At 41.1% G+C, this 25,830-nt stretch overlaps 1 protein-coding gene across 5 annotated transcripts in view; it reads left to right on the forward strand.

Annotated features, from left to right (window-relative positions):
• The window catches only part of LOC148876328 (tRNA(His) guanylyltransferase 2-like), a 60,629-nt gene that overhangs the window by 26,557 nt on the left and 8,242 nt on the right, over positions 1-25,830 (forward strand). For 4 of the 5 annotated variants that reach the window (XM_088966611.1, XM_088966615.1, XM_088966614.1 and 1 more), the window contains one exon: positions 23,862-23,993. The exons of the other annotated variant lie outside the window; for it this stretch is intronic. In XM_088966611.1, coding sequence (XP_088822737.1) covers positions 23,862-23,993 — 132 coding nt within the window. The remainder of the gene's footprint in view (positions 1-23,861; positions 23,994-25,830) is intronic. 5 annotated transcript variants of the gene reach the window in all.

Genomic DNA, 25,830 nt, shown 5'->3' on the forward strand with positions numbered 1-25,830 from the left:
GTCACATGGCGCAGTAAGAAGCAGAATATTGTGGCTAGATCAAGTGTAGAAGCAGAATACCGAGCTATGGCACATGGGGTTGCTGAACTCTTATGGCTTAGAACTCTTCTTAATGAGCTTGGTATTAAGGCTGAGGGTCCTCTCAGGCTGTATTGTGATAATAAAGCTGCTATCAACATTGCCAACAATCCCGTACAACATGATAGGACAAAACATATTGAAATTGATCGACACTTTGTTAGAGAGAGAATTGTCTCGGGAGAGCTCTGTGTGCCTTATACTCCATCAGAGATGCAAATTGCAGATGTATTGACTAAAGGGCTGGCATCATCAAAGTTTCAAGGACATACTTGGCAAGCTAAACATGATTGATATCCATGCTTAGCTTGAGGGGGAGTGTTAGAATGTTAGAATGAAGTCTCTTTGTATGAGTGTTCGGCTGATAAGAGTTCTTATTAGCCCATACTTAAGTTTAAGTTATCCTGTAACTGGGCCTATGTTAATGGGCCTAAGCCTGTTTAATGTTTTAAGTTAACTGGGTGTCCCATCACTAATCAGGGGCATTCCAGTAATTACTTGTATCATTGTACTGCATTCAAATATAAATAATAGCATGGTCGACTAGCTAGTATAGTTCGACATTCACAGCATATAGTTCGACATTCACAGCATATTCAATGGGCTTTACAGCAGTTAATTGATTGGATCAATTCCTCCTTTACATGTGATGTTTGGATGTTTGATGTGCTGCGACCATGGGCCATAAGTACTTGGCCCATGAAGACTCGTTAGTGGCTCTTGCGCACACCATGGCTAAATGCACATCATTGCCATAGTGTCCTTCAAGGTCATTGGATGACCCCTCTTTGCTTGGTGGGCCCCACAACCCTGAAAAGGGATGCGTACGGAACCCCTAGCCGATTAAGGCCCACCAGAAATTTGACTTTATGAAAGTCCGTGGGAGCCACTTTGGTTTGACCTAAATTAAAACTAGGGCGTTTTTGTTCCCTCTAGCAAATATGAATGCATGTGATAGGGAGACCCATATGATGGACTCTCTAAAGGCCTTCCGTCATTAGCACAATGATGGGTCTTTCAGTAATGAGGAAACGCACCATAAAATTGGGCTATCCTTTGCTGTTGGATCTATTAGAGTGTTTCATAAGATGATAGGGGCGTCATAGACCGATGTGGGAGGGGCTTCACCAGAAAATGGGAACTCTCTCACGGTACCTTGGCGTAACCTGAATATGATGGGTAAGCACTCACTGGACAGAAAGGTTTACCTGAAAACGGCTCTGAACCTTGTCTGACAGAGGCCAAATGGAAACTCATTTGATGAGTGGATATGATCCGTCACAGAAAGGTGGTGGGGTTATGCAGCTGAAACAGTTGGCTTCACGCACCCCATATGATTTCCCACATTTCCAGAGACATTTCGTCGTCTCCGTCACTGAGAAAGGAGGGAAATCTCAGAGATGAACAAATGGGAATGGAACATAGATTAAAAGCCATATCTATGTAGGTAACATGAATCAAACTAAGGTTGTGGACTAATGATTTTGCTATTTTATCAGATAATGGCAAACGGTCAATTTGCAAAGCTTCTAGACGATAACAAGCTAGAGGGACCAAACTATGCCGACTGGTACAGAAATCTTATGCTGGTCTTAACTTCCGAAAAGTTAGACAAGGTAGTGAAAAATCCTGCCTCGGAACGTCCGGGTGATAGGGCTTCTGAGGCCCGTAGAAGGGACTACCAAGAGTGGGAGGATAAGAACTCCCTAGCCCGCTGCTTTGTCGTTGCCTCATTAGACAACTCAATACAGAGGCAGTTTGATCAGATCGAACTAGCCAAGGACATATTGGACAGTCTAAGAACAATGTATGAAGAGCAAAACCGTTCTACTCGACAGAAGGTCCTGAAATTGTTCATGACCGCGCAGATGACCAAAGGGCAGAATGCTCATGACCATTGTCTTCTGATGATGGGTTACATTAACGAACTTGAAGCTCTTGGATCCGGGCTAGATCTTGGCACGCAAGTGGATGCCATCCTCAATTCTTTGCCCTCTTCCTTCAATGCGTTCACAATGAACTACAATATGAATAAGCTGAATGTCAGCTTCCAGGAACTCAGCAATATGTTGCAGAGAGCCGAGGATCTACTCAAGAAGGATGAGCCTGTAGTTATGCTTGCTGAAGCTAACAAATCGGGCAAGAAAAAGAGAAAGGCAAAGAAGCCCCAGAAGAAAACTACCAATCCTAAGAAGCAGAAGAAGAACAAGGCATCTGATGTCTGTCACTTCTGCAAGCAGACCGGCCACTGGAAGAGGAATTGTCATGCCTACCTGGAATCTAAGAAAGGTAACATCGAAACTTGTGTCATAGAAACTAACATGTTAGTTACTTCTGTGTCCTGGTGTGTTGACTCCGGGGCTTCAACTCATGCGTGTAACTCACTGCGGGGGTTCAAAGTTAGCAGAAGGTTGAGTGAATGTGAAGTGACATTATTCTTGGGAACAACTGCAAGTGTTGCAGCAGCGGCAATAGGAACCGTAGAATTAGTTTTTAAAGAAGGAATGCCTATACTTAAAGATTGTCTTTATGTACAGAACTTGAGAAGAAATTTAATTTCTGTTTCAAAACTGTGTGCTGATGGATATACTGTTTATTTTAGTAATATGATTACTGTTAAACGGAATAATAAATTCATCGCATGCGGGGAACTAGAGAACGGTCTCTATGTTCTACATCCTTCTCTGGAAACTAACTTAATCGAAACTACGTCGGTCAAAAACCTTGCGTTCAAGGTAAGATGTCTAAGCGGCCATTTGACGGTAAGCCTGAAAGATCTGAAGGCACACTTGACCTAATACATACTGATGTATGTGGTCCCCTGAGTGTTAGGACACAGAACCAACACGCGTACTTCATCACCTTTTCAGATGATTTTTCACGATATGGTTACGTGTACCTAATGAGACATAAGTCTGAATCATTTGAAAAGTTCAAAGAGTTCAGACAGGAAGTCGAGAAACAGTTAGGGAGAGAAATTAAGGCCCTTCGATCAGATCGAGGTGGCGAGTATCTCTTTGACGAATTCAGGGACTACTTAAAGGCCAATGGGATAGTGTCACAATTAGCTCATCCTGCTACACCTCAACTCAACGGTGTTTCAGAGAGGAGGAACAGGACCTTGTTAGACATGGTCCGGTCACTTCTCGTACGCTCACAATTACCCACATCCTTTTGGGGATACGCATTAGAGACTGCTATCTACGTGCTGAATCGGGTTCCAACCAAATCAGTTCCGAAAACTCCATATGAACTTTGGACCGGAAGGAAGCCAAGTGTAAGACACTTGAAGATTTGGGGTTGTCCTGCACACGTTAAAAGAACAAGTGCGGACAAGTTGGAATCTAAAACCAGTCGTTGCCTGTTTATAGGCTACCCAAAGGATTCAGTGGGTTATCTATTCTATGACCCGAGTGAGCAGAAAGTGTTCTGCAGTCGAAACGCCCAGTTCTTAGAATCCGATTACATCCTGGACACCCATCGTCAGGAAATAGTTCCTGATGAGGAGAGCTCAGGAGCAGTGGGAGATGTCCAACAAATTCCAGGTAATTACCAACCGAGAAGAACCACCCGGGTATCCAGACCACCAGTCCGATATGGTTATGACCAGGATAGTTACTTGGTGGAAACCTTGACTAGTGAAGAGGATCCCGTGACTTACGCGGAAGCTATGTTAGACATAGACTCCCAGAAGTGGGTGGAGGCCATGAGAGCTGAAATGGACTCAATGGAGACCAATGGAGTCTGGACTCTAGTGGATCCGCCGCCCGGGGTAAAAGCAATTGATTGCAAATGGATCTACAAGAGGAAGAAGGGCCCCGATGGCAGGATTGAGACCTTTAAAGCTCGCTTGGTCGCGAAAGGGTATACTCAGAAAGAAGGCATCGACTATGAGGAAACTTTTTCGCCCGTGGCCATGCTTAAATCCATTAGGATCCTGCTAGCTGTAGCAGCGTACCATGACTATGAGATTTGGCAAATGGATGTCAAAACCGCGTTCCTGAATGGAGATCTTAGTGAAGATATCTACATGCAGCAGCCGCAAGGCTTCATTGTTGCTGGTCAGGAACACATGGTATGTAAACTTAATAGATCCATATATGGACTTAAGCAGGCTTCTAGGAGTTGGAACATCCGTTTTGATTCTGCACTCAAAACGTTTGACTTTGAGCAGAATCCGAATGAGCCCTGTGTTTACAGGAAGTCCAGTGGGGATATCCTACTCATTGGGAATGATGTAGGAATGTTGACTTCGGTCAAGGTATGGCTATCACAGCAGTTCTCCATGAAAGATCTTGGAGAAGCTTCATACATACTGGGTCTTCGACTCTATAGAGATAGATCGAAGCGGATAATTGGATTATCCCAGGCTGCTTTTATTGACAAAATTGTCAAGAGGTACAGCATGGAGAACTCCAAGAAAGGAAACGTTCCTTTCAGGCACGGAGTCACTCTCTCCAAGAAGATGTCTTCCAAGACTTCTGAGGAGATTGAGAGCATGAGAGACGTTCCCTATGCCTCAGCCGTAGGGAGCATCATGTATGCCATGCTGTGCATTCGCCCTGACATTGCTCAGGCGGTGAGTGTGGTAAGCAGATTCCAGGCAAACTCAGGGTAGGAGCATTGGACTGCTGTGAAGAACATACTCAAATACCTTCGAAGGACAAAAGAGTTTTGTCTGGTATTCGATGGTAGTTCACTGCAAGTTCTAGGGTATACCGATGCCGATTTCCAGTCGGATCCAGATGATAGAAAGTCTACATCTGGGTATGTTTTCACGATAGGATCGTGTGCTGTTTGCTGGAAAAGCAGCAAACAGGGGTCCACTGCAGACTCCACAACCGAGGCCGAGTACATTGCCGCAAGTGAAGCTGCCAAGGAAGCCGTGTGGATGAAGAAGTTCATACACGAATTGGGAGCGATTCCATCCAGCACATCTCCCATCCCGTTGTTGTGTGACAACAATGGAGTGATTGCCCAGGCTAAAGAGCCTCGGGCTCACTCGAAGTTGAAGCACATCGAGAGAAAGTACCATGTACTGCGGGAGATCGTTGGTAGAGGGGACGTCCTGATTCGGAAGGTAGCATCAGCGGATAATGTGGCAGACCCATTGACTAAGCCACTGACACAGAAGGTGTTTGAGAAACACGTGGAAAGTATGGGACTCCGACTTGTACCAGATTGGACCTAAGTGCAAGTGGGAGCTGTTAGACAGTTTTGTATGCCCTTAGCTTCAATCTGATTTGATGTACTTTTGTTATTTAGTGGAAATAAATAAAGTGCATGTTTGATTCATATTGTTTGGTTTAATTCTGTGTAAAACCCTAAAACTGGACATTTATAGAGACTCGTGTTAGTTTTAAATGTTCACAGCCGTTGGATAAGTCTGGGGAGATTTATCCTGCCAAGGCTGATACTGGTGTGCCACCAAGTGTTGGGATGGCCTGTCTCAGCCACCAGGGTAAGACCCGAGGCACATGCAGTATGGGATTATTTGAATCCTTGAACCGGACCAGATTTCCAGTATTGCCCTGGACCTTGGAGATAGATGGGCAAAACTGGAAAGTTACACCTGACCCCTAGACTCGATTATGACATTTCACTAGGTGTTGGATCAGGCTGCCTTTGATATGCCAATCAGTGAGATCCTTAGCGGGGATCAAAACCTGGGTATGTTTGGGCAGTTTGAGAATTCATCTGAGTGGGTGATCATAGTGACAGAATCAGCCACTTTGTCGGACAAAGGGTAATGATCGGGAATGCACTCTCTCTGATGGAAACCAAACTGCCGGCAGTTGATTTCAATCGTTGGAATTTTGTTTTGCAAAATTAATATATTTATATATATATATGTGTGCGGTTTCAAATTGTTTGCAAATGGTTTTAATTCCCGGGATCCATGTGAGAGGAGAGTGCGGCACTGTTCCTTGCAGCCGAGGGAGAGGTCCTCTTCTTGTCGGGCAGTGCTTGATCATTAAGGGCTGAGAGGTTAAGTGTAAGACCATTGAGGATAATACCTGATGGGCTAATCTTGCATCTGCCCACAGTCCCTGGGTTTTTATAAGATGGCTTGGCCAGGGACCACTTAATGTAAGTGTTGGGCCCATAGGGTCCATATGATGGACTCAAGGGGTTCATTGAGTTTTTCAGTGAATCGGCTGGGCCTTGTTTTAGAGGTTGGGCCGAACCCATGTGGCTGGTGTGTAGATCAATGCTTGGGTCCCACGCCATACAAAGAAGCCCAACTGGGCAGCAGATTGGAAAGTAATTAGACACTGAACACTTAATGGGCCAAAAGCCCATTTCGAGGTGGGCTGATATGATCACCCATCCATGGGGCGAATTTGAGATTAAAGTTAGTAAAAGGATTGGGCCTTTAGCCTTATCCACTCTTAGAGACCAAATTCAAATTAGATTTGAATTTGGTAAACTCCTGATAAGATCAGGAGTAAGCTAACTCTATCTGCAAAAGGGATTAAGATTATCCCCTATCCAAATACTGATTTGGATTGGGATAACTCCTAATAAGGAGGTTTCTTAATCAAGAAGAAAGGAGGAGATTTCGAACCAAGAAAGAATCGCAAGATAGGATATCTCCTGCGAATTGAGATCAGATCTCATATTCTTCAGAAAAAGAGAAAAAGCAGTTCAGCCTTTTTCGTTTTTGGAGATCTCCTCCTGCCGCCGCCATCTGCCATTGCAAGATTAGATCTTTGCAGAAAAGAAAGTCAAGAAATCTGTTCTTGACATCAGTCTTGCAAGAAAGACTGAAAAAGATTCAGTGTTTAGTACTTCCAGAGGATTCTTGTGAAGGATCCAGTGTGTAGGACGCACCCTGCTGGTTCTGTTCCATTCACAGCTGTGTCATCTTCAGCAGGAACGGATCTTGGAGCATTCTTTGGGTGTGAACACCAACTTTGGGGGATACTGCTTCTCCGGATCAGGTATAGTCCTCCCATTTATCTTTTGGTACAGATCTGGTTTGATTATGGTTCAAGTAGGATCCTTGAATATTGTATTCTAAACTTAGGGAATATGATTCCTAGTTGGGAGAAGGTAGGAAAATTTTTTGAAATTCGCCCACCCATTCCGCAACCTTTATGGCGTCCATTAGATGGATCCTACCATTCTTTCATCAAGCTCACAAATAGTTGAGTTGAAGGAGATTTCCCTTTTGCAAGGTCAATTCACTTGGTCCCACTTCCATGATGTTCCAATTTGCTCAAAGTTGGATAGATTTCTCTTTAATGAGAGTTTGGAAAGTCACTGGTGAGGTTTGTTGGTCAAAGCTTTGCCTAGTGTCACCTCCAACCATTGCCCTATTGAGATAGGGCGGGAACCTTTTAGTCATGGATCGAGACCTTTTAGATTTGAAAATATGTGGACACATCTAGATTTTGTGAACAAGGTTGAGGAGTGGTGGAGAGAAGAGGAGGGGTGAAATGGAAAGGGGTGAAATTCCACAAGAAGTTGGAAAGACTGAGAGCAAAATTAAAAGAATGGAATAGGGATCAACTTGGGAGATTAGAGGGAGTAAAATCTAATATAGTGACCCAAATTGAGGAACTAGATTTAAAGGAGTCTCAAAATACCTTGAATGAATAGGAAAGGGGGTCAAGAAGAAGATTAAAGCAGGAACTAGAAGAGGTCCTATTGTGGGAAGAAATCTTTTGGAGGCAAAAATCTAGGGTCAAATGGATCAAGGAAGGTGATGGGAACACTAAATTTTTCCATGAAGTGGCTAACGGGAGAAGGAGAAAAAACTTGGTGAGTAAGCTGGAAGTGGATGGTGTGGAAGTTGAATCTTATGATGAGATAGCTAGATGTTTTGTAGATCACTTTAAATCCATTCTAAGGATGCCACTAGGAAGTAGAGAGGAGTTGGAAGGGTTGGATTGGCTGGGACTTTCTGAAATGGATAAGAGCTGGTTGGAAAGGAATTTTGAGGAGGAAATTAAGCATGCGGTGTTTTCAATGGATAGATCTAAGTCACTTGGGCCAGATGGATTTACTATAGCTTTTTATCAAGATTGTTGGATTATAGTGAAAAAGGATTTGGTTGAGGTTTTTAAAGAATTCGAGGATAATTGTGTTGTTAGCCTTGGAGTTAATGCTACTTTTTTAGAGTAGAAGATCAAGACTGTAATCAGTCTTGAATCCTAATAGGTTTTAGGTTTGCAAAACAGAAGAAAAAGATGGAGAAAGGAGAGAGAATAGAAGAGAAACAAGAGAACACAAGTTGTTGAAAGGAGGGACAGATTCTAACTGATCTGCCGCCGCCACTCTCTTAATATTTATAGGTTATGTTTAGTACATAATGGAAAGGACACATCTGCCCTTGGTACTTACATAAAAAATAAAGTAAATAAAAGCTGAAATAAATAACAACTGAATTAACAAACTGACTCAAACTGACACTACTATAACTGAAACAAATAACTACACTACTGTCCTATGAACACAGTGGGGACCACTGCAGTGGGGCCCACATCAGTGTTCTCTACATTCCCCCTCAAGTTGGGAGTAGATATCTATCATGCCCAACTTGGATAGGTCTGTCTCTAACTTCTTCCTTGGTACAGTCTTGGTGAGGATATCCGCGAGCTGCATATTAGATGTGATGTACAGAAGACACTTCTTGTGATGTGACCCTTTCTTGCACAAAATGTCGACCAATTTCGATATGTTTAGTTCTGTCATGCTGCACTGGGTTGTGGGCTATATTAGTAGCTGCTTGATTATCACAATACAACATTAAGGGCTTTTCATAGTCAATGCCCAACTCTTCAGGTAGTGACCTCAGCCATAAGATTTCAGCCACTCCATTAGCCATTGACCTGTATTCCGCTTCAGCACTGGAGCGGGAAACAACACTCTGCTTCTTACTCCTCCAAGAGACAATGTTACCTCCCACTAGGGCACAATATCCAGAGGTAGACCTTTTGTCATCAACACTTCCAGCCCAATCGGCATCTGTATAGACTTCCACCCTCATGTGATTATTGTTCTTGAGCAATATACCTCTACCCGGGCATCTCTTCAAGTATGCTAATATTCTCTCTGCCGCAAGAAGATGAGAAGTTCTAGGGGAGTGCATGTACTGGCTAACAAAACTAACTGCATAGCTGATATCCGGCCGAGTGAGGCAGAGATATAGAAGCTTTCCAACCAACCGTTGGAACATAACTTTGTCTTCAAGAGGCTCCCCACCCTCTGCACTAATCTTGTGATTTTGTTCGATGGGTGTATCAGCCGGCTTAACACCCAACTTTTCAGTTTCCGCCAACAGATCTAGAACATATTTTCTCTGAGAGATAAAAATCCCCTGCTTGGATCTAGCAACCTTAATACCCAAAAAGTATCGTAGTGCACCAAGATCTTTCACCTCAAACTCTTGATGAAGGAGCTGTTTGAGGGACTCAATCTCATGACTGTCATTTCCTGTCACCACAATATCATCAACATATACTGCTAGTAGTGTCAGAGAGGACTCCACCCTCTTGATGAATAGTATATGATCTGACTGGGCCTGTACATAACCAAACCTTCCAAGGGCTAATCTGAACCTATCAAACCAAGCTCTAAGTGGCTGCTTCAAACCATACAATGCCTTGTTCAGTCGGCAAACCTTCTTACTAGTCTCTGTATCATAGAATGCAGGAGGCAATTGCATGTAAACCTCTTCTTGTAAGTCTCCATTCAGAAAGGCATTTTTAACATCCATCTGAAACAGGAGCCAAGAATGATTTGCTGCAAGGGATAACAAAACTCGGATGGTGGTCATCTTGGCTACTGGAGCAAAGGTCTCCAAGTAGTCTATACCATAAGTCTGAGTGAACCCCTTTGCAACCAGCCGGGCTTTGTACCTTTCAATAGAGCCATCAACATTATGCTTCACAGTGAACACCCATCTGCATCTCACCGGTTTCTTTCCTTTTGTTGGGTCAACCAGTGCCCAAGTATTATTCTTCAGCAGGGCATCCATTTCGACTTGCATGCATCTTTCCATTTTGGAACTGATAAGGCTTCTTGCACTATTCTTGAAATAGGACCGGTAAGATGGTGATAGACGACCATAGGATAAGAACTGTGAGATGCTGTGAGCTGTAGAAGTGGTGCAATGTCGTTTCCCTTTGCGAATGGCAATAGGGAGATCAATGTCTTCCACAGGAGGGGAAGTGGCAACAGTGAGAGGTATCTCAATAGGCTCTGGATCTGGAGCCGCAGAAGGAACTGGAGCTGGCCGGGACTGCCGAAGACTAGGATCAACCTGCTTGCATTGCCCGTGTTAGTCTCTCAACTCCGGCTCCCTCTGACCACCCTCACCACTACAACCTTCATTATCTAGTGGAATAGGTAAAGGAACAGCCCCACTTCTACCAGCCCCACTTCCACTCTCACTACACTCCCCCTGAGGAAAGAAACTCAAAACAGCCCCACTCTCATTGCTCTCCCCCTGAGGAGAAACCCTAGGATAATAGGTTATCCTCAAAGAAGGTGACATCCATGGAGACAAACCGTTTCCCTGAAACTGGATCATAGCAACAATAGCCCTTTTGAGTTTGTGCATAACCAAGGAAAATGCATTTGGAGGCCTTAGGTTCAAACTTGGAATGATGAGGCCCGAGAAGCTGAACGAAACAGGTACAACCAAAGGTTTTAAGGGGAACAATGAACAACTCCTCGTCTGGGTATAGAAGGGAAAAGGGGGTTCTCATATCAAGGACCCGGGAAGGAACTTGATTAATGAGATAAACTGCCCTGAGGATAGCATCACCCCAGAAGCGAATAGGTACATTGGAGGTAAACATAATGCTTCTAGCCACCTCCAAGATATGCCTATTCTTCCTTTCGGCAACGCTGTTCTGCTGTGATGTATAAGGGCAAGTGCTCTGGTGAATAACTCCATGGCTAAGAAGGTAGGAGGTCAATGGCTGAGCAAAGTATTCCTTTGCATTATCAGATCTAAGTACTTTGATTTTGGTCTCAAACTGAGTGAGAACCATCTGATGGAAGTTTTGGGTCAGAGCAGGAACCTCATCCCGAGAACGCATAAGATAGACCCAAGAAAACCAGGTATGGTCATCAACAAACAGTAGAAAATATCTGTACCCACCCATAGAAGAGATATGATATGCCCCCCAAACATCAATATGCACAATATCAAAAGAGGAATTACTCCTTTTATTACTTAAAGAATAAGAGGTTCTACAATGTTTGGCAAACTCACAACTCTCACACCTCAACTTTGATAACTCAAAAGACTCAAATAAAGCAGGAAACATACTCTTTAAAGACTTAAAAGACAAATGACCTAATTGGTTATGCCAAAGCATAACCGAATTCACAGACTGGGAAACAAAAGACTTCTTATCCACTGAATCCTCCCGACGAGAACTCTCTCCAAGCAGATAGATCCCGTTCGTCTAACAGCCAGTCCCAATCACCTTCCTCATCTCCAAATCCTGAAAAACACATCGGTCAGGGAAAAAGGTTACTGAACAGTTCATGTGTTTGGTAATACTACTAACTGAAAGCAGGTTAGTATCAAGCTTAGAAACATTCAAGACAAAAGATAAAGAGATAGTATCCGATAGCTTGATGTCCCCCTTGCCCGAAATGGGAACAAGAGAGCCATCAGCAATGGATACTCTATCTCGGCCAGAGGACAAGTGATAAGAAGTGAACAAAGATGGCAAGCTAGTCATATGGTCAGATGCACCTGAATCTATTACCCAGCAGTGATCAGTATTACCTGGAGCTGAAGCATGGTAAGCTGAGGCTCGAGTACCTGAATGTGCAAATGCAGATGTGGCAGGAGCTGATGGTGACTGAGATGGCTGAGCTGAACTCCCAACTTCCTTTTCCAATTGTATGAGGGCAGCCCGAACAACAACTAAAGTCTCTAGGGATGTGCCTGATGAGGATGTTGAATCAGTGTTCACTGCCATATGAGCATTACCCTTCTTATTTCTTAGTTTTGCTGGGACCAAGTGAGAATGTAGCTTCCAACAAGTATCTTTTGTGTGCTTGGGTTTCTTGCAATATTCACATACCAGATCCCGTTTATCTTCCTTCTTCCGGTCCCTTTTTGAGTCACCCTCTGGCTTGGGTTTAATAGCTGTCAAGGCTGGGAAAGAGGGCTGAGGCTGCATCATGACTTTCCTCCTGGTCTCTTCACTATGCACCAGGGAGTATGCTTGAGAGAGGGTCACACTATCTCTTGTCAATATCTGTTGTGCACAATGTCATATTCTGAATTCAAACCAGCTAGAAACTCAAATACCCTATTCGTCTCGACTTGCTTTCTGTGAGTCTGTGCATCTTTGGGACTCTCCCACTCAAGGGTCTCTAGATGGTCAATCTCATGCCACAAGGATTTCAAGGTAGAGAAGTAGACAGAAATTGGCTTCTCTCCTTGTTTAAGGCTGTTCACCTCACACTTCAGTTCATAGGCTCTGGCAACATTAAGGGGTTGGGAATAGGTTTCTTTCACAACATCCCATATCTCTTTGGCTGTCTTTGCCCACAAATAATTTCGGCTGATATGTGGCTGCATAGAATTACACAGCCATGCCATGACCAAATAGTTCTCTTGAACCCACTTGGTGTATGTTGGGTCTTCCTTGGAAGGTTCTTTCACATCTCCCAAGAGGTAACCCAATTTTCCCCTTCCTCCAATAGCCATCATGGCTGATTGCGCCCACTCCAAATAATTTGACCCATCAAATCTCATAGTTGTAATCTGAAACCCGGTTTCAGTTACACTACCATAACTGTGGTTTCCAAAACTACTTTCTCCCTGACCCTTAAACTCCATCTTTGATCAAGATTCAGTGGCTACAAACTGTTAGAGCAGCTATACCAGAAAACAGAGTCAAACAAGCAAGTCTGAAATCTGATCCGAAACCAACACAAATTTGATCTGATTTGAAACCAACCCAAATCTGATCTGAAATCAATCGCCTATCACAGTATATGCAAGAAATCAACTCAAATCTGATATGAAATCAATCGGCATGCACAATATCAAGCAGCCTATCAATCTGAGATGCTATTTTCTGAAATCACTACTGTGGGGCCCATTGTTGCGGGAGCAAAATTAGGGTTTCAACTGTAGGTCTGAAGTAAGTGCTCAGCTACACTCTCCAAGTAGTCCGCACAAGTGGGACTTGTCGTAGGGCAATATGAAACCCTAAAAACTAATCACCTTTAAAGAGGGGGGTTCGGCTCAACAGTCAAACCCTAGAAACAAACTTAAACACAGTTCGACAAGCCAAACCCTAGAACAAACTTGAACACAGTTCAGCCCCTTTTTCTAGATAGGTCCAACCTATCTCGACTGATTGCAGTCTCTGAAACCCAGTAAAAAAAACTTACTTATGTACTTCGGTTTACTGTCTTCTAGGGTTACTTGAACCCTAACCTTCGCTGCCTCTTCTTGTTTACCAACTCTCTGCAAGCCGCGTCAAGTCTTCAACTGCTGCGAACCTCTCCTGGTAATCTCCAAGATTCAGCCACCGAAAAACTTCTTCAAAGCTTCCAGCCCTAGCTAGTCCTTATGTGGTCGGCTGGACTAGACACACATGAGAAGCCCTAGATAGGCTCTGATACCAAGTAGAAGATCAAGACTGTAATCAGTCTTGAATCCTAATAGGTTTTAGGTTTGCAAAACAGAAGAAAAAGAGGGAGAAAGGAGAGAGAATAGAAGAGAAACAAGAGAACACAAGTTGTTGAAAGGAGGGACAGATTCTAACTGATCTGCCGCCGCCACTCTCTTAATATTTATAGGTTATGTTTAGTACATAATGGAAAGGACACATCTGCCCTTGGTACTTACATAATAAATAAAGTAAATAAAAGCTGAAATAAATAACAACTGAATTAACAAACTGACTCAAACTGACACTACTATAACTGAAACAAATAACTACACTACTGTCCTATGAACACAGTGGGGACCACTGCAGTGGGGCCCACATCTGTGTTCTCTACATTTAGTTCTGATTCCAAAGAAGAAAGAGGCTACTCACCCTAAAGACTTTAGACCAATTAGTCTGGTGACTAGCATCTACAGGATTTTGGCTAAGGTATTGTTTTTGAGGATTAGAAAGGTCCTCCCCTCATCAGTCAAGCTCAAGGCGCCTTTGTGCAAGGCCGACAAATAATTGATCAGATTCTAATAGCAAATGAATGTGTAGAAGAGATGAGAAGATCAAGCAATCAAGGCTTTGTCTGTAAGCTGGACTTGGAGAAGGCTTATGATTTAGTGGACTGGAGTTTCTAGTTAGAGGTTTTACAGAAGTGTGGTTTTGGTAACAAGTGGTGTAATTGGGTTACTGGTTGCGTTACTTCTTGTCATTGCTTAGTTTTGGTAAATGGAGTAGTAAATGACTTCTTCCCAGCTTGCAGGGGCCTAAGATAAGGTGACCCACTCTCCCCTTTCTTGTTCACACTAGTTGCTGATGTGCTGAGTCGACTTTTATCGGAGGTAGATAGGATTGGGTTAATAAAGGGGCGGAGAATGGGAAGAGATCAAGGCCCGGTCACCCACCTCTAGAACACAAACTGTAGTAATCTTTGGCTACTGGAGCAAAAGTCTCTTCATAGTCAATGCCATACTCCTGCTTATATCCTTGTGCCAAAAGCCTGGCTTCATAACGGTCCAAAGACCCATAAGATTTCAGCTTGATGGGGTAGACCCATTTTCTCCCAATAATAGAGCCATCTGAAGGTGTTGGGACAAGGTCTCAAGTGTCATTCTCATGCAAAGCTTGAATCTTTGCATCCATGGCTTCTTGCCATTGAGGATTGCTACTAGCCTGTTGGTAAGAACGAGGAATATCTGTAGAGGTCAAAACAGTAGAGAAGGAATTATCGTTTGAAGGAAAACCATAGCGGTCAGGTGGTCTAGAAATACAAGTAGAACGACGTAAAGGAACATGAGGAATCTAAAACTGAGGCATCACTTATAGGGTTGTTTTTGATGGTCGAGGTATCCTGACTAGGAGGAAGAGGGGTCGTAGGCGTAGGAGCTAGACCACGAACCCGCTTGCTAGAGAAGACGAGAAGTTCCTTCTCAACAGTGGATGATGGGGTACCCTATTGTTCAAAATCATGCAAAATGAAACAGAGGGTGCAAATAACTTGGCAATTCTTGAAAAAAGGAGATATGCTCAAGAAAAATCACATTTCAAGAAATACGAATACGACGTGCTGAGGGATCGTAACAAATGAAACCCTTGTGGTTAGGGCTATACCTCACAAAAGCGCACATGACAGATTGAGCTGAAAGCTTTGAACATTCACGAGGAGGAATATGAACACAACATAGACATGAAGATGGGAAAGATCTAGGGGGGATCCAAACATCTTTTGATGAGAAGAACTGGTAGCAAGCACAAAAGATGGGATACAATTGATCAGATATATTGCTAACAGCCTTAACCTAGAATGTGGTTCTTGTAGGAGAGTCCTTACAACATTGAGAATGTGACCATTCTTTCTTTCTGCCACACCATTTTGCTGAGGAGTGTTTGGGCAGCATTGTTGGATTTGTATGCCATGATGTTTCAGGTAAGCCAAAAATTCTCCGTCACTATATTCTCCCCTTGAGTTTAAGTGTAAGGTTTGCACATTCACTTGGAAACAAACTCGAACCATGTTATGAAGCAACCTAAAGGTTGGAAAAACTTCTGATTTGCGTTTGAGAAAGTAGATCCAATTGTATCTGGTACAATCATCAATGAATAGCACAAACTACTTGTATCCCATCCGAGAAACAACATATGAAGTCCAAACATCACTATGAATAATTTCAAAAGGCGAAGTAGCATGTTCAGCTCGGTGAGTGAACAGTAAAACATGACTCTTACTCAAACAACAAGAAACACACGATGTATCAAAGGATTTCATAGAAGGAATTTTAGTTAAAATAAAACCAGACTCAAATAAGTATTTATTTTTTTTTCAGAATTTGGGTGGCCCAAGTGTTTATGCCACAAATCCCAGACATAGTTTCTCTGACTCAAAACAGGACTCAATGTAGAAGAGCTCAAAAATGCAGAGGATGATGCTGATGGAGATTTCTCAAACTCCAATGCAAACAAGCGACCCATCATATGCCCCTTCCCTTTCACCTTCCCAGTGCACTAGTCCTGAATCAAACAACCATCAGAGGAAAATGTTAGAATATTTTTTTCATCAACTAATTGACCAACTGAAATAAGGTTGGCAGTAAGTTTAGGAACAAGGAAGGTTTTAGCAAGGGACAAGGAATTTGAGGGGGAAAGTTTGATACACGTCATCACTCCCAATGATGTCAAGTTTCTCACCATTAGCAGTGACAATATGTCTATGGTTGGTTTCAGACAGTCTGTTTGAAGGTTCAGGATAGGCCCCAGTCATATGATTTGTAGCACCAGAATCAATTATCCAAACGTGAGAGGGAGAGGAGCAATAACCGGAGAACTCACCAGATAGGCTGATAGCAGAAAAGGCAGATGAGATGGTAGAGGATACCGGTTGTTGTATCTCTTCCTTATTCATGGAAGCAGAGGATTCTCCCTTGGAAATAGGGGTATCAGACACTCATCCCTTAGATGCTTGATAATCTCGTGGTTGATTCTTCTTCATGGGCCCCTTGGGTGGACGAATTGGGCAATTTGGAATGATATGTCCTTGTTGTTTGCAATGTGTAGACATTCTTCTTTCAGTAATGAGAGGCTATATGTCCATATCCTTTACATTCATAGCATTGAGTTTTAGAAGGGTCTTTTCCACCAGATTTCTTATTCCCTCATGCAAGAAAACTGTACCGATCCTTGAATTAGGATGTTTCCCTTCTATGTTTGCAGTAGTTAGGAGTCTAGTTTCTTCCCTCAATAACTCTCCCATCACAGAGTCTAAGTTGGGAAGAGTTCCTTAAAATATTTGACTTGATTATTTCATACTCAGGTCTCAGCCTCATGAGAAACTTGTTAACTTTCCTATTTTCAAAATGTTTTTGCAAATACTTGACACATTCAACGAGATTATATGGTTCAATATGAACAAGTTCATATTCAGCTAGAGATCAATAAAGCATGAATAGTATTCTTGTATCTTTTTGTCCCCCTGGAAATAAGCAAAGATTTCAGATTCAATATGGTATTGCCGAGCCATATTGGACTGATTATAAACCTTTTTCAAATAGGCATACATCTTATAGGTAGTCCTCAGTCTTCTCATAGGGACACTAATGTGAGGCACAATGGAGCTCAAAATCCAGGAGAATAACTTTCTATTGTCTAGCTTCCATTGTGTATAGACTTTACTATAAGCCTCAACCTCATCAGGTTTACATACAGTCCCATTCAAGTAACCTTCAAGTTCCTTTCCCTCAACATAGAAATCAAAATGGAACTCAGTGTTTTAAAAGCGCAAGGGTCAATTTGCGCTTGAGGCACATGCCTTTTTGAAGCAAGGCGCAAAAATACTAAAAAATTGTAAAAAATAAAAAAAGTCAGAAAATTAAAAGAAATGCCAAAAAATTCAAAAAAATATTAAACATAATATTGATAAAAAATATAAACTTCAATTTTAAAATAATGTTTTAAAAAACCTATTATCTAAAATTAAAATACATAAACATAAGATGTAAAGCGTATTCAAAACATATTACATTTTTAAGCATGTAAAACCTCTAATCTCTTTTTTCACTCAGTTGCATTACTTCAAGTAGCTAATGTAATGTAAAACATATTACATTCCTTATTCTACGAGCTGTCTTTGTGCCACGCCCCTCGAGGCAAGCTCAAACAAGTCCACGTTAGGTGAGCGAACGAAAACTAAGAATTTAAGACCTAACGTGGATTTGTTTGGGCTTGCCTTGAGGGGCACGGGGGTCCGGGGGCGGAGTCCTCGACCCAACCTCTATGTTCAAAAAAAGCAAAAAATCGTCAAATTTTCAAAAGGGAGTGACGTAGGTTCTTTTGATGGGGAATCAACCTCCCTACGCTGTCGTAAGTGTGAAGAAACTCCCTGATGTACCATTTTATTGTAGTCCTTATTGTATTGTTTCTCTTATTTATTATTTTTATTATTATTTTCACTTCATCCCCAAAATTTTGTTATCTGCTCTGGGTCTGTTGACATGGTATTAGAGCAGGCTGCTCTATAATCTCTGCTCTTTCCTTGCTCATTCATTGGGCATATTAGGGTTTTTTGTTCTTAGGGTGTTTTGGCTAGTGTTAGGGCTGTTCTCTTTAATCCTAACCCTTGTTCCTCTTGAAAGCTTTTGTCTGAAAGGATTTCTGACCAGCTGTGTTGCCCAAAACCTTCTTCTTTCTCTCAGAAAATCAGCTGAAACTGACAAGTCTTGAAGGAGTTCTGATCTTCTCTCCTAGGCGGCAGCAGATTTGTTTTCTTCCTCCGTCTGTGTACTGATTTCTCCAGGGCGGCAGCAGCTTTTCTCCTTGTGGTTCAGTTTTGAATAGTCACAGATTAAGGAATCTCAACAGTTTGGTTTCTTCCTTCCACAACAGCAGCAGTTTCGAACCTGGTTTCTTTTGCTCCTGACTGAGGAACTTCAACAGACATCAGGTCCTCTCTTCAAGCTGATCTGAAAAACTTCTCATTCAGGGTGGTGCATCACACTATTGTCATAATCGACTGTTATCAGTCCTTGGAAGTCTAGTTTTTGTGCTGCCCTAGGGTATTTTCTTCTCTTGCTTATCATTTCCTTGGAACCCTAGTTTGTGTTGCCCTAATTCTGTAGTGTTTATTGGAGGATTTTTGATTCTTCTCTAAAGTTTCCTACTGAAGTTGCCTTGGATTTGTCTGTATTTCATGCTTCAGCCCTCATCATACTTTTCTGAAGAGTACTGTGTTCGGCTGAAGTAATTTTCTGCCTTGTTCATTGCTGATTTGAGTGCTTGTCCAACATCAGTGCTGCTATTTTGGGTTGTTTTTTTTTGCTATTTATGATGGCTGAAAAGGTTGATTTTCTCCCTGCAAAGTTTGATGGAACTAACTGAAGGGATGATAGATCCATCGTATGGATGGCCAAACCCTGCAAGAAGGTTGGGCGAAATTTCAAAAATTTCTTTCTCTCCCATCTGGGAATGACATTCCCTATTTTAGAAAACTGCATTTTCAAAGATCAATATTGATACAAACCAGATCAGATCTGAAACCAAAAGGGAGGAGAGGGATATACCTGATACGGAGTAACAATAACTCCCAACGAAGGTGTTCACACCCAAGGAGAAAACCAAAATCTGCTCCCACTGAAGATGACACAGTGTGATGTGAAGCAGAATCAACAGAAGAAATATTAAGAATGGTTCTTGATCACTCCCACTGGTGGATATCAAACTGGGTAGGGGCGACAAGAACAGGAAGAAAAGAGCAGAAGACGGGAGTAGTCAAACTGTGTGTTGTCTTTTCTCTTAATTCAGCTGACTGTGAGTGTGTTTGGAGGTCTACCCTACTCTCCTATTTATAGCCTTAAAGAGAGGCTCTCCTAATCCTATTAGGAGTTTCCTAATCCAAATCTTTATTTGGATCTGGACTCTTTTAGTGGATAGGGATAATCCCTTATCGTATCTGTTGATCGAAATCTCAGAACCGCCCCCTATTTAATTAATCTTATTAAGCCAGTTTGAATGGGCTTTAGGCCCATTAAGTCTATGTGCTCACTTAACCTCTTAACCTGCTGCCCAGTTGGCTATCCTTGTATGGCGTGGGACCCAAACATTGATCTTTATATATGTATATCACTTGACTACAAGGAACAACACTCTCTACTCACATGGATCTCGGGAATTAAAACCTTTTGCAAACATTTTGAAACCATAATATATATATATATATATATATATATATATATATATATATATATATATATATATATATATTTTGCAAAACAAATTTCAACGGTTGAAATCAACTGCCGGCAGTTTAGGTTTCCATTAGAGAGAGTGCATCACCGATCATTCACTTTGCCCGATAAAGGGGTTGATCCTTTCACTATGATCACCCACTCAGTTGAATTCTCAGACTGTCCCAACATACCCAGGTTTTGACCCTCTCTAAGGATCTCATTGATTGGCATATCAAAGGCAGCCCAATCCGACACCTAGTGCAGTATCATAATCGAGTCTAGGGGTCAGGTGTAACATTCCAGTTTTGCCCATCTATCTCCAAGGTCTAGGGCAATATTGGAATTTTGGTCTAGTTCAGGGTTTCAAGAAAACCCACAATGCATGTACTTTAGGTCTCACCCTGGCAGTTGAGACAAGCCACCCCAACCAACTTGGCGGCACATCAGTTTCAGCCTCGGCAGGATAAATCTCCCCTGATCTATCCAACGGTTGTGAAGATTCTAAACTAACACGAGTTTCATTAAGTGTCCAGTTTAAGGGTATTACACAGAAACACACCACAATGACATGAATCAATTATGTACTTTATTCATTTACATTAAATGTCAAAAAAGGTACATCAATCTGAGTGGGGCTAAAGGGCATAGTTGTCTAACACTAATTACAATTTGTGGAAGTTCCAATGATTGTAGAAACTGGACTTTTGACCTCCCTTATGTGGAGAATCTGGCTGATTGGTCATAATAAAGACCTATAGAGAGATGCAAGAGCATTAACAGAGAAGAAATTCTTGAAAATGAGTGTTGTAAAAACTCATATTCTCAGTTATTGGCCATCGGCCTAAAATTTGGCTATTTATTGTACCTCTAACTAGGCCCTTCAAATTGGACCTTGGGTGGCCAATAGGCTCTTATAGATCATGTCAAGGAAGCCCATTTCTTAAGAGTCATGACATATAGAGCTGGCCAAGGAAGAGGGGAAGATTGCTTTGGAGATGCACATGGGCAGCAGTGTGTTGGACAATTTGGGAAGAGAGGAATCAATGAATATTTCTTGGAAAAGATCGAAGTAGAGAAGCCATTATTAAAGTTGTTATCATCAAGGCGATCCATCGGGTGAAGTCTTTGGAACTCTTCAAGGATGTTCCAGGGGGTGGTTGAGGAATTGGGGTTAGTTTGGTTCCCACCACCTACAGATGTTGTTAAGCTTAATTTTAATGGTAGTAGTGAAGGGAACCTGGGCCTATCAGGCATTGGAGGAGTGTTCAGGAATGAGGATGGTAATGTTATTGCATTCTACTCAGGCTCTATTGGAGTGGGAGACTCTTGAGGGTGGAAAATATGGCGGTTATGGAAGGGATTAAAAAGGCTAAGGAGCTGAACATCAGGAATTTGCTAATTGAGGGAGATTCAAAGCTTGTTATAAGCTGGCTCCAGAAAGAAGAGGAGGCTGGATGGTGGTTCTACATATATGAGAAGAGGAAAATTGTTAATTGGCTACAAGGGGTAGAGGTGACTTATAAGTGGGTCAATAGAGATGCAAATGTTTTTGCTGATACACTTGCCAAACAAGGGGTGGGAAGGGATATGATGTAATTCATTTGGGGAGGGGCTAAGAGAGTTTATCCTTCCCCTTTCACTCTATTCTAGAACTTAATATTTGTTTTAATAATATTATTGCCTTTGCTATTGATAAAAAAAAGAGATTTAGCATTATTCAGTCATTTTGTTTGTGCAAGTGCTTATTTTTGATTAGTTATATGATACAAACCTAAGTTGTATCACATATATATGCTTAAATTTTGTTTGTATCACATTCACTCACACCCCCCATCTTCCATGTATATATATGATACACACCTAAGTTGTATCACATATATATGCTTAAATTTTGTTTGTATCACATTCACTCACACCCCCATCTTCCATATATATATATATATGATACACACCTAAGTTGTATCACATATATATGCTTAAATTTTGTTTGTATCACATTCACTCACACTCCCCATCTTCCATATATTGAAAATACTAACATCTAGATTAGGACCTTAAGTTGAAGGATAATATTCTGTACAAAGTATCTCTGACTAAGGAACCTTTTTCTTCACTTACGACTGTAGAACAAATTTTGATTTTTTTTTTATTGGAATGTCCTTCAGTTTAGAAAACTCTGGTTTCTCCTGAGATGTCTAACCCTGTGGTGGACTTATGTGCAGCAAACTCTGGCACTAGTGGGGTTTATAGAGAATTTTTCTAAACCATCCTTATGATTACTCTGGACCAATGGCAGTGGCTGATTTCACAAGAGCTGAGCTCCTTTCCTTCTTAACATCTCAAAATTTTCTCTTTTATGAGCTTAGAGGATTGGTTATTTGAAGGGGGGGGGGGTAATTGTCAGGTTATTTTAAGTGGGTGATTGGTTGTTCTTCCAGCCTTAAAAGGTGCTGAGACATCTGATGAAAGAGGCAATATAATTGGTGGCTAGGCTGAATCCCTTATTTTATTGGGCCCGAGATCTGCCAACTCTATGGAGAACTTGCTTACTCAAGAGGGTGTTAGTAGAAATGTGCTTCCAATGTAGTGCATTTTGTCCTTTCTTTTGCTTCTTGCACTTGTTTTCCTTCCCTTTTTATGGGACCCCTTCTGTATTGGGTGCTCTTTCTTTATAATCTACCTTTTGATCATTAAATAATCTTCATTATGGTTAAAAGAATTGGATTTACCTTACCAATCTGTCATGTTCTACAAGATTCTTTCCTATTATCTTATTCAAATGTGCATTGATTTTTTTTTTCGGGTAAAGACAATCTAGATTTTTTTTTTTTTATCTGGTATTACAAACTCTTCATTAACCATAAAGGAAAAAGTGAAAGGGGATACCAAAACATGGCCCAAAAATAGGTCCCCATTCCCCAAAAAGTAAAAAGAATGAAAACCTAGATGTTTTTGTTTTTTCTGGCTGTTGGATCCTGATCATTAGATTAGGTCACACCATCCATCACCCTCACATCTTCACTTCCCTAATTCCTATCACCATTTTTCCACCCTACAGTCAACTATCAAAGTCATCCATCCACCCTCTAATCAACCTCTTGCACCCTTGTAACCTCTGCACAGTTAGATGCTCTTCAATCACTTTTCAGCATGGCTTCCACATCCTTGACTGTGGAATGATGGCATTTATGATCCATCTTGTATCATGGACCTTTAAAAATGCTCTTTTATATACTTAAATTTCAGGACATAGTCAATTTTACCAACCATGGTTGTAAAACAGTCTCCTGCTTTCTGAAACTACAACAGGCTACTGGATTTTGTAGCATTTCTTCTTTCTGGAAACCTTGTCAGTAGCACATGCAACACCTTGATCCGTAGTAACCTCTTTGCATGGTGGAACATTTATATTTCACTGACAGTTAATGTTGACTGTGCTATAGAACAACATTCTATTGGAATGTTATATCTTCATCCTTAACATTTTGCATAATAAATATTATTTTTAATCAGATTGGATAAGGAGATTGGTAGAATTCAAGAAACATTGTCTCTTCCATTTTCTTTGATTGGTGACATCAAGTATATATTAACAGAAAAAAACTAACAGCAGTTACAAATTAAGAAAAACAAGGACCTTAGTCTTTGCATAAGTGCATCTATGACATACCTGGATTGTGGAGAATGGCCAATTCATGGACTAATTTGACAGTTGACAATCATATCACAATCATCTTCACTTAATGTGGTGATTAAAAATGGAAATAATAGCAACAAAAAAACAAGTCTTTATTACCTACATACGTATTTAAGTTCGGATTTTGTAGAGTAGTAAATCTTTAATGAAGTGGAGTTTTATTGCTTGGTTGGCTTGATGCTTCGCCAGGGGCATAAACCTTTGTTTTGTTGCTTTTGGTAGATTTTCTGAGGCCCATGAATTTGAGAAACCAAATGATGAGAAAGCTTTGAATTTGATGAACTCATGTGCAGCAGCAGTCCTAGAAGAGTTTCCTGATGTTGTCTTCTCTTATGGGGTCAGTGATGAATACAGGTAGTATATTTCTTCCATAGGTTGCTTTTAGCATAGGACTTTCATTTTGTTATTATAAACTCAAAACACCACAAATTAAATAAACATTTCAAGAAAATCAGAACTCGTTTTTGACGTGTGAGTGCGTCTTATGGTAGTGATCTTGGTTTTGGTGTGCTTTTTCTGTTTTGTTTTTGGGCACAAGCATCATTCATACAATGGCTGATATATTCATTTCTGTGCAGGATTGTTTTTTTTTTTCCATGCTGTTCATTTCTTTCTTTTTCTCTTTTAAGGGATATCATTCCGTGTGCACCTTGCATACTTGTTTTTTTTTTCTTTTGAATAAATTGTATTTTTACTATAAAAAGTTTTAATTACCTTGATGCCTTTCATGTGATACAGTGATAGTAATATATAACTATTATCATTGTCATCATTTTCTGTTTGTGTGTCTTTCTGCTACCTGGAAACTAATTTTGTTTGAAATTATGATGTGTAATGCCAATACAAAAGCAAACTTGTCAAGATATAGAATTGCCTGTCTCTATGTGCTCATGGATGCATTTTGCTCTTCAATGCCACCCTAGAAAGGGGGTTGTAATTGCGAACCTTGACATGTGTCCTTGACAGTAATCTTTTTCAAAGATTAACACATAGAAAGGCCTGATAAGATCAACCATTGTGGATTCATAAGGATAATATGACCATTTTATGCCTTCAATGTTAGGTTAAAATGCCTCCCCCCACCAACCAAATGAAGAGTGGCCTGACACATATACTAGAGTAGTTGTAATTAAGGTTTTGTGAGAAGTGGTTTTTCTTTAATTTTTTGCATATATAAAGTTGATCTTTGATAGGTTGTCCTTGGGAAACCCAAATCCTTAAGATATTTATGGTTATCGGGTTATCTTATCATCTAATTTGGACTGGTGGGTCAGGTGACTCAATGAGAGTCAAGCTTTTGTCTTTGGTGTGAAGCCTAATGTTATCAATTGTGATAAGCTTTTGTTTTTGTTGTGAGGCCTATGCCTATCAATAGCCATGAGATTTTAGAGGCTTATTGTAGAGGAAAACCCTTAGATTGTAAATGATTGGATTGGGAGAGGGTGGTAGAGATTTTGATTGGTCTTGAGGCCCTTGGCAGCTTTGTTATGCTTGTGGAGGTTTGGGAGAGAACATAATGCCTTATGGAAGAGGGTGGTAGAGGAAAATAATGGGGCATGCTATTGGGTGGGATTTAAGGTCAGCAACCTCAATTAAGGAGTTACTATATGGGAAGCAATTACAAAGGATGCTTTCAAATTTATAATAGGTTGTACATCTGAAGTGGGGGCAGATGCCTGGATCAGATTTTGGAAAGAGGCCAGCAAGAATTTTTGTAGTGCTTTCTCATGCTTATTTAATGTAAGCATTGGATATGACTATGGATATTGGATTAACACTTATATATTATGATTTATCATGTTAACACTTTTAAAATATTAAATTGGGTTAATTTAACAATTTTTACTAGAAAGGTTTGTATGTTAGAAGCAGCGATTTAAAAGGCGCGTCTAGGCGTACAGGCGAGGCACATTTCAAGGTATGCGCCTTGCCTAGGTCCTAGGCACAACCCTTTCAAAAGGCATGCGCCTTTTGAAAATTTGACGCTTTTTTGCTTTTTTTGAACATAGCGGTTGGGCTAGGGACTCCACTCCAGTTCACTCGCTCACCGAAGCTCCGAGAACCCCCAATTTGGTAATGTTGTTCATTCATTCATCCTAATAAAATGTCTTCTTAAAAAGCAATTAAAACAATAAAATCATTATTTTTTGTGTGAAAACTAAGAATTTAAGACCTAACGTGCACTTGTTTG

The sequence above is a fragment of the Nelumbo lutea genome, chromosome 1 (assembly GCF_056320005.1).
Source record: "Nelumbo lutea isolate HS-2025 chromosome 1, American lotus-T2T, whole genome shotgun sequence".
Classification (NCBI taxonomy): Eukaryota; Viridiplantae; Streptophyta; class Magnoliopsida; order Proteales; family Nelumbonaceae; genus Nelumbo; species Nelumbo lutea.